We start from the raw sequence: 10,735 nt of genomic DNA on the forward strand, positions 1-10,735 counted from the left end.
TTGCACTTGTGTAGACTACATAAAGGGAAAGCAAACTAACAAGATAAAGAAAAATGCCAAGAGAAGTTCAAAAATATTAAAAATTATACATACTGACATTTGTTGTCCTGATATGGACTCACATGGCCAAAAATATTTTATCTCTTTCATAGACGATTATTCATGATACATGTATCTTTACTTGCTTAATAATAAATATGAAGCGTTGGATGCCTTTAAGGTTTTCAAGACAGAAATAGAGAAACAATGTGGAAAATAAATAAAGATGGTGAGATCAAATAAAGGAGGCAAATTTTATGGCAAATACACTGAAAATGGACAAGCACTTGGTCCTTTTGCAAAGTTTCTTCAAGAGCATGGTATTGTGGCCTAATACACTATGTCTGGCTTGCCGAATCAAAATAGTGTGATTGAAAGAAGAAATCGAACATTAATGGACATGGTAAGAAGTATGCTTAGCAATTCCAAACTTCCTCGTTCATTATGGATGAGGCTCTTAAGACGGTTGCATACATATTAATTGGGCACCAACAAAGGCGGTCCCTAAAAACTCATTTGAATTATTGAAAGGTTGGAAGCCAAAATCGTGTAACACAAGCTCCACGTCAAGTTGATCCTATCCTAGAAGATCTAGTTTAACAACATCAAACACAAAATGTTGAGCAACCTATTGAACAACATCAAACACAAGACAACTTGTTAAATAACAACCAAAAGATGTGGATCTAACATTGAGAAGATCAAATAGAATAAAGAAACCTGCAATTCCTAGTGATTATCAAGTGTATTTACAAGAGTCTCAATATGATTTTGGAGTTGAAAATGATCCTGAGTTGTTTTTGCAAGCGATTAACAGTTGTAATTCTAAGCTATGGTATGATACTATGAAAGATGAATTGGAATCTATGGCAAATAATAAAGTATGGGATCTTGTTGAGTTGCCTAATAGGATAAAGCCTATTGGATGTAAATGGGTTTTCAAAACCAAGAAGGATTCATTAGGTAGCATTAAGAGACACAAGGCTCGATTGGTTGGCAAAGGATTCGCTTAAAGGGAAGGAGTTGAATACAGAGAAACCTTTTCTCCTGTATCCACGAAAAATTCCTTACACATCATAATGACATTAGTTGCTCATTTTGACTTGAAATTACATTAAATGGATGTGAAAATGAATTTTCTAAATGGTGACTTAGAAGAAGTTTATATGACACAACCCAAAGGTTTTTCCTCTAGTGATGGGGCTCACTTGGTTTGCAAGCTTAAGAAATCAATATATGGACTAAAACATGCATCACGCCAATGGTAATTGAAATTCCCTAGTGTCATCTCATCATTTGATTTTGTTGAGAATAGTATGGATAGATGCATATACCACAAGGTTAGTGAGAGTAAAATAATATTTTTAGTCTTATATGTGGATGATATACTTCTTGCAACCAATGATCTTGGGATGTTACATGAAGTGAAACAATTCCTTTCTAAATTTTTTGACATGAAGGATATGAGTAGGGCAGCATATGTCATTGGCATAGAGATCCATAGAAACCGATCTCAAGGGATTCTCGGCTAGTCTCAAAAGGCCTATATTAATAAAGTTCTAGAAAGCTTTCGGATGAAAGATTGTTCACCCAACATGACACCTATTGTGAAAGGTGATAGATTCAATTTGAATCAATGTCCTAAAAATGAGCTTGAAAGGGAACAAATGAGAAACATTCCATATGCTTCCATTGTAGGAAGCCTTATGTATGCACAGGTGTGTACAAGACCTAACATTGCTTTTGTGGTTGGAATGCTTAGGAGATATCAAAGTAATCCAAGAATAGAAAACTGGACAGTTGCAAAGAAAGTGTTAAGATATCTTCAAGGAACCAAAGATTACAAGCTTATATATCAAAGATCTGACAATTTAGAAGTTGTTGACTACTCAGACTCAAATTTTGCTGGTTGCGTTGACTTTCGTAGGTTGACATCTAGATACATCTTCATGATGGCTAATGGAGCAATATCTTGGAGAAGTGCAAAACAATCATTAGTTGTTACTTCTACCATGGAGGCTGAGTTTATTTCATTATTTGAAGCGACATCATAGGGTATTTGGTTAAAAAGTTTCATGGCCGGTCTCCAAGTGATTGATTCTATTCCTAGACCGATCAAGATATAGTGATAATTCAACTACTGTTTTTCTGGCTAAAAACAATAAAAGTGGAAGTCGAAGCAAACACATTGACATTAAATATTTAGTCATGAGGGAACATGTCAAAGCAAATGAAATCATCATTGAAAACATATGTACTGGACTAATGATTGTAGATCCATTGACAAAAGGCATGCAAACAAAGTCATTTAAGGATCATGTTAAGAGTATGAGACTTGATTCTGTCATATAAAGTTCCTATTTTGTAGTGAAACTATAGTTATTTGTTTGTCTTCTCATTTTGTTGTATACATTTTTGTTGAGAAAGACGTGTAATTTGGACTCAATAAATATTGAACATGTTCATTCAGTTAAATTGTTGATTTTACTAAGAGTGATTACATTGTAATACATGGAAGGTAATAATCATTTTTAGAAAACCTACCACCATGATTCACGTGGTTAGCATCTTGGGTGTGAGGATAAAGTTATCAGTGTTGTGGATATCATAAAGTGTGAGAAACATTGGACCAAGTAGGATAATGTTAGTTTTGATTTTGAAATCAAATTAAAGTGGTCCTAATTTTTCTCACCCATTTTTCCTGTTTTCTCAACCACTTGACTTATATTTAGTAACAACATTTTAGTTTTAATGATAAAGTTGTTGAGAGTATATTTTCATCTTGATATTATGGAATCATAAAATTTATGATGATAGTATCTTATCTATATAAATAGGCACAAAGTCCTTAGTCTAAACACATCAGAAACAATATCCATTCCATTTAAGTAATTGTGTTAAAGACTAGAAGCATTCTTTGCAATAGACGAGTGCTGTCAAATTCATTTGCTGCATTATGGAAAGACTTATGATGGGAGATTAGTGACATAATTAAATTACATATACTGTTTTGGTGTACAAAAATTCATCAAGGTGTTCTTAATCAAATCAAATCATTTGTAAACTGTCAAACTCATCCAAAAACTAAAAAATGTTAGGAATTTTATAATTCCTAATTAATTAATATGGGCTACTTATTATATTATAACATTTATATTAGTTATTTACATTTAAATGGATTCAATATAAAGTAATCTATTTAAGTGAGCCCATTAGGCTGTTAGAAAATTGATATGAGCTTAATGAGCGGAAACCAGTTTGGCCCATTAGGGGATAATGGGAACCCTAATAGGTTTAAAACATAAGGAATGGTTATGGTCCCCAATACACCAAATCAACAAACAGTTTCTCCTCTCCCCATCTGAAGAGAAAACGAAGGTCCCATAAGGAAGAAGGTGATTTGGTTGAGGAAGGTCATTAAACCAATTGTTCGTAACCACTATAAGATTCCGCTGCGTGTTGATCAAGCTCTATGGATCCAGGTATTTCTTAAAACCTCTTGATAATCTAACGTAATGTGTCTTGGTGCTCATTTGGTATTTTATAAGGTTTATTGAAAATTCCCAAAAGTAGTATCAGAGCCACCATTATTGTTTAATTATTGGGATTTAAAGCTCTGTTCGATATGTATTATATCCGGATCATTTTAGTTATATGAACCCTAATTTTATTTTTGGAAGAAACTATTTTGATCAATAAAATTGTAAAACCCCTAAATTTATGTGTTATGGCCATACAGTTTTTCTCTTCTTAAGAATTAATAAAAGGCCTCTGCATTTGATTTACAGGGTTGTACATTTTTTTGTTTGTGTCGTGTTTCCTGGCATATTATTCTATTTGGGATAAAGGTTCTACGTATCCAGCGTTGGCATTTAGTACATGACACGATTTCATAAATATATATATTTTTTGTTTATACGAATTAGTAATAAGACAATGGTCTTTTGTCTTATATGAATAATTTTTTTTTGCCAACTGTTTTTTTTTTAATGAAACAGTGATAAACTGATAATTTATGATATTCATGTGGTTAGTATAAATTTGTGATGGTACCGTGGTATGTTTGTTTCGGGTGCGTAATTAGTTTACCATGATGTTGTTTTTCAAACATTTAGTGCTATCACAATTGGGTGCAAATTTAACCATTACAGATCTTTTCCATTTAATTGCGTGTCCAGTAATTTTAATTAAATTGGTTGAACCATTATCTTGCCAAAGTGACTTCTATTGTGTAAATTGATTTAATTAAATTACATGGATGTTAGTATGAAATTATTTATGCGAATTGTGATCGGCCCAAAGGAAGACTCAATTTGGCCAAATAATAACATATCTGCGATGATAAATATGTGACAATTATAAAGTTTTTTTTTTTGTGAATAATAGTCGGTACCAAGAAAGGCTATTATTTGACAAAACTAATTGTCAATATTTGGTCATTGCATTGAGAGTACCAATTACAAATTAATTTTCTGTCCAAACACTAGAATTAATGTTGTGTTGGGTATCTTGTGATGAATCTATTATGGGAAATATTTGCATGTCTTCTTATATATACTTTATATGACTTGCTTGATTATTTGTGAACATGTTATTTTGTGTTCTCTATTTAGTTAATATTACTAGTACTGCAAATGTTACTATCCAAGTGAATTCTATCCCAATGCTGAATGGGACAAATTTTAAGGTCTGGAAGGAAGCTGTCGAAATTGTTCTTGACTGTATGGATTTGGACTTGACACTGAGGACAAAACGACCCATTCCTACTCCGGAAACCTCTAATGAGGTAAAAATTGAGAAGTGGGATCAGTCCAACTGAATGTGCCTTATGATCATGAAGCGCTATATTCCAAAGGCATTTCGGGGCTCTATTTCTGAGGGTCAAAGTGCAAAGAAATTCCTTGAGGAAATTGAGCAATACTTTACCAAAAATGAAAAGGCAGAGACGAGTAACCTTTTGGCTAAACTCATCCTCATGAAGTATAAAGGCAAAGGGAACATAAGGGAGTACATTATGGAGATGTCCAATCTCGCATCAAAACTCAAGTTACTTAAGTTAGAGCTTGGTGAAGACTTGCTTGTGCACTTGGTTTTGATCTCACTTCCTGCACACTTTGGGCAATTCAAAGTGAGCTATAACGCTCAAAAGGAAAAAGGCTCCCTCAATGAGCTTATATCTCATTGTGTGCAAGAGGAGGAGAGGCTGTAGAGAGATAAGACTGAAAGTGCTCACTTGACTTCGACCTCTCAGAATAAGTAAAGGAAGAAGACTAAGGGTGTTGCGGAAGGGACTTTTCAGCAAAAGAAACAAAATAAGGATGAGAAATTTACCTGTTACGTCTCCAAGAAGTCGGGACACATGAAGAAAGAGTGTCCCAAGTATGCCACATGGCGTGTGAAGAAAGATAAATTTCTTACTCTAGTTTGTTCAAAAGTTAATTTGGCTTTTGTACCTAAAGATACTTGGTGGGTAGATTCTAGTGCTACTACTCATATAAGTATGACTATGCAGGGTTGCCTGTGGAGTCAACTGCCAAGTGATGATGAAAGATTCATCTTTGTGGGTGATGGCAAGAAGGTTGCAGTGGAAGCTATTGGAACTTTTAGATTACAGTTAAAAACTAGATTTTATTTGGATTTATTTGAGACTTTTGTTGTACCGTCTTTTAGACGGAATTTGATTTCTATTTCTAGTTTGGACAAATTTGGATTTTCTTGTTCATTTGGAAATAATAAAGTTAGTCTCTACCAAAATTCAAATATGGTTGGTTCTGGTTCTTTAATTGATAATCTTTACATGCTTGATGTTGTTAGTTCCTACAATAAAATACTGCAAAATAAGTTCACATGGTACAAAATGAAAATTAAATGAGAATTCAACCACCTTATGGCATAAGCGTTTAGGCCATATCTCTAAACAAAGAATTCAGAGACTTGTGTTGGATGAAATTCTTGACCCTTTGGATTTATCAGGCTTTGAGGTCTGTATTGAATGCATAAAGGGAAAACGAACAAACATAAGAAAATTAGGTGTCGAAAGAGCTAAAGACGTCTTAGAACTAGTGCATATAGACATTTGTAGTCTTTTTCTTACAACTTCTTGGAATGGACAACAATATTTCATTACGTTCATAGATAACTACTCTAGATACGGTTACCTATATTTGATACATGAGAAATCCCAATCCCTAGACGTTTTTAAGACTTTTAAGGCTGAGGTTGAACTTCAACTTGGAAAGAAAATTAAGGCTGTCAAATTTGACCGTGGTGGTGAGTACTATGGCAGATATGATGGATTAGGAGAACAACGTATAGGACCTTTTGCGCTTTTCCTCAAAGAGTGTGGAATTGTTCCGCAATACACTATGCCGGGCAAACCCAGCATGAATGATGTAGCAGAACAAAGAAACTGAACTCTTAAGGATATGGTGAGAAGTATGATTAGTCATTCCTCTTTGCCAGCGTCACTTTGGGGAGAAGCCTTAAAGACCGTAGTTTACATCCTTAATAGGTTGCCAAGTAAAGCAGTTAACAAAACCCCTTATGAACTTTGGATTGGTAAAAGGTCAAGCATTAAACATTTGCACATTTGGGGTTGTCCAGCTGAGGCATAACCTTATACGCCACATGAAAGAAAACTGGACTCAAGAACAATTAGTTGTTATTTTGTTGGCTATGCTGAACACTCCCAAGGCTTTAAATTTTACAATCCCACCTTAAGATCCTTTTTCGAGACAGAAAATGCGAGATTTCTTGAGAAAGGTGAGTTTGGGAAGGAAGAGAACATAAGAAATGTTGTCTTTGAGGAAGAACCTATTATTTATAGTGATCAAGTCCTCATACCTATTACTGTTCAAGATACAACTCCAGTAATAGAAGACAATGTTCAAACTATTGACATTGTTCCTGAACAAGACAACAATGAGATTCTCCCTCAAATACCTTTAGAGCAACCTCAACAACCTCAAGAAGTGTCATTAAGGAGATCCATTAGAGAGAGAAGAAGTGCAATCTCAAATAATTATATTATATTTCTCCAAGAACATAAAGATGGTGTTGGTTTAACAGAGGATGATCCAATTAACTTCTGTCAAGCTATGCACAGTTCTAACACTCAAAATTGGATTGACGCCATGAAGGATGAGATGAAGTCTATGAATGACAATGAATTTTGGGATCTAGTCGAATTGCCTGAAGGTGTGAAACCTATTGGTTGTAAATGGATATTTAAAACCAAGAAGGATTCAAAGGGTGATATCGAGAGATATAAGGCTTGTCTAGTTGCTAAAGGCTTTACTCAAAATGAAGGCATTGACTATAAAGAAACATTTTCTATAGTATCCTTAAAGGATTCTTTTGGTTAAATTGTGTAATTTTAAGAAAATTTGTGTAATTTTAAGACCTCCCATTTATTGTATTAAATTGTCTTGTATTTTTGGTTAAATTGATTGAAACAACATGTTGCCAAAGTAACCTCTATTGTGTAAGTTTATTTGATTGAATTTACATGGATGTTGCATGAAATTATTCATATGAATTATGCTCGGCCCAAAGGAAGACACAATTTGACAGAATAATTACATGCTTGCAATGGTAAACATGTGGTGATTATAAATAGTGTGATTTTCCATGTGAATAATGAAATGTTCAAAGACAATCATTATTTGACCGGAATAATTATCATATAAGTTTTCCATGTGAGCAATGGAGTGTCCAAAGATAACCTTTATTTGACAGGACTTATCACCAATATTTGATCAATGCATTGAGAGTACCACTTGCAGTTAGTCTTTTTCAATCCAAAGATTGATGATTAATGGTGCACTAGGTATCTTGTTTGGGTCTTGAAATTTACCATCAAGATCATTTGCATTGCATGTTTGTTGTTATCTTCTTTAATTGTTGTTGTTGTTACTACTATGGTTTAAATTACTCATATTATGTGAATCCCAAATCTGCATGTGTAAAATTTAGAGTTTGAAAAGGGAGTCCTAAGGTGATATATGTGTAGAAGCAAATGACTTTGATGTTTTGATGATGATCATGGTGATTTGATGCAAATGATGCAAATGCACTTTTCAAATTTAAATTCAAGACAATGATTCAAGAATACAAGACACAACATCAAGATGATCACTAGTATTTTAGGAATGGAATTCCTAATTGATATAGAAAAAGGTTTGGCCAAGTAATTTAAGTTAAAAAGTGTTTTTCAAGAGATTTACTCTCTGGTAATCGATTACCAGAGGATGTAATCGATTACCAGTGGCAAAAAATGTTTACAACAGCTATTAAAAATTTGAATTCAAATTTTAGACTGTGTAATCGATTACACCATATTGGTAATCGATTACCAGCAGTTAATAAACGTTTTAATTTAAATTTTAAAACCTGTAATTGATTACACAAATCCTGTAATCGATTACCAGAGGAAATTTTCAAAAAAATATTTCTAAGAGTCACATCTTCTCAAATGGTTTTTACATGACCACCAAAGGTCTATATATATGTGACTTAAAACATGAATTTGCTCAGAGTTTTTCAGAACAAGTGTTATTCTCTCAAAGAGCAAAAACATTTTATCCTCTTAAGAATTCCTTGGCCAATTCACTTGCAATTCAATAAGGAATCATTTGAGTGCTCAGATTGTAAAATCTATCTCTTTCAAGAGAGATTCATTCTTCTCTTTTTTCTAAATTTTCTAAGAGATTAAGAGACCGAGGGTCTCTTGTTGTAAAAGAATTCTGAACACAAAGGAAGGATTGTCCTTGTGTGTTCAGAACTTGTAAAAGGATTTTACAAGATAGTGAAACTCTCAAGCAGGTTGCTTGGGGACTGGACGTAGGCACAAGGGTGTGGCCGAACCAGTATAAATCCGAGTTTGCACTTTCTCTTCCCTTAAACTCTTCTATTTATTATTGCTTTATATTTATATTCAGATTGTTCTATTTGAATCATTATTTAAGAGTTCATGTTTAAGGGAATTTGTAACTTGAATAGAAAGTGAAATAGAATTTGAATTGGGGAAATAATTTGCAATATCTTAATTCAACCCCCCTTCTTAAGATATCTGAAGCCACTTGTCTAACAATATGAGTATTCTTGGTATGTAACACTAGAAGTAGTAAAGTGCATTATGTGTTAATTGAAGAGAACAAGAAACTACGTGTTTTCATATTGAAAGTCTAGAAGTTTAGAGATCATTGGGTATTCTAACTTCGATTTTTCATAATGTCTTAATAGCAATCACTCTACATAAGGATCCACATTTAACCATGTTGGTGGAGTTAATATTTTGTTATGAGACATCATACTAGAATTTATGATTGCTAAATTATTGTAACCGGTTTGCCTATTGTCGCCAACATTAAGTAGCTATCAGGTGTTTATTGAGACAATATCTTAGCAGTCTTATTAAGGATTCAACCAAATAAAAGTTTGTTGACATAAAGTATTTGGTTGTTAAATAAAGAATCCAAAAAATATAGATTTGTATAGAACATATAGGAACTCATTTTATGCTAGCTGATCCACTTACTAAAGTTTTTTTTTTCACGAGCACACTGCTCATATGGGTGTAATTCCTGATAGTACCTTAGTTTAGTGGGAGTCTTACTCATGTTCTATATCTTACGGTTTACAAACATTTTGTTGTTTGGATTTTTTGTAAAAATAAAGTTGATGTTTATCATTTTATTTTGAGTTTATTTTGTGTGCAATATTTGTATTGCATTTTGGATTGATCTCTATAAAGAATAAAGTTTGGACTAGTTGGAAATATACATGATTAAGATCACATTGTATGTAATTTCCATGCCGCTTATCCATATTTGATCTATGTCATCGAGTATGAGTAACAATAGTGATTATTGTGGCTTAGTCAAGCTAAATTGTGATGAAAATTGCAATGGTTTCCTGTTGTTATATGAGATGGACTAGATTGTATAAAAAGTCTAAAAGTAAATAACATACGGTTGTGTGCCTAAAGAATTTTGTGATATAAATGTCTAAGGTTAATATGAAGCCCAAGTGGGAGATTGTTAGGAATTTTATAATTCCTAATTAATTAATATGGACTACATATTATATTATAACATTTATATTAGTTATTTACATTTAAATGGATTCAATATAATGTGATCTATTTAAGTGAGCCCATTAGACTGTCAGAAAATTGATATAGACTTAATGAGAGGAAACCAGTTTGGCCCATTGGAAGATAATGAGAATCCTAATAGGTTTAAAACCTAAAGAATGGTTATGGTCCCTAATACACCAAATCAACAAACAGTTTTTCCTCTCCCCATCTGAAGAGAAAATGAAGGTCCCATAAGAAAGAAGGTGATTTGGTTGAGGAAGGTCATTAAACCAATTGTTCGTGACCGCTGTAAGATTTCGCTACGTGTTGATTAAGCTCTATGAATCCAGGTATTTCTTAAAACCTCTTGATAATCTAACGTAATGTGTCTTGGTACTTATTTGGTATTTTATAAGGTTTATTGAAAATTCCCAACAAAAAATACTTAAACGGAACATTGCAAAAACAAAAACCAAAATGCATACTTTTGGTGTTTTGGTTCAATTTCAGATCTTGTAATAAAAAATCAAACTAAAATGAACAAATTGCATGTTATAATTATATTAATTTTTATTGTGATAATTAATAATAAGTATTGGACAATTTATTACATTTCCT

General features: G+C 33.0%; 1 protein-coding gene across 1 annotated transcript; it reads left to right on the forward strand.

Moving 5' to 3' along the window:
* Positions 1-4,873: 4,873 nt before the first annotated feature.
* On the forward strand, positions 4,874-5,248 carry LOC114371661. The gene has a single exon (XM_028329030.1). It carries the CDS (start codon positions 4,874-4,876, stop codon positions 5,246-5,248), a length of 375 nt encoding a protein of 124 aa, XP_028184831.1.
* Positions 5,249-10,735: the final 5,487 nt, after the last annotated feature.

This window comes from Glycine soja, chromosome 10 (genome assembly GCF_004193775.1).
Source record: "Glycine soja cultivar W05 chromosome 10, ASM419377v2, whole genome shotgun sequence".
In the NCBI taxonomy this organism is placed as follows: domain Eukaryota; kingdom Viridiplantae; phylum Streptophyta; class Magnoliopsida; order Fabales; family Fabaceae; genus Glycine; species Glycine soja.

Coding starts and splice junctions, on each gene's coding strand:
- LOC114371661 (XM_028329030.1), top strand. CDS start 4,874: ATGAAGCGCTATATTCCAAAGGCATTTCGGGGCTCTATTTCTGAGGGT.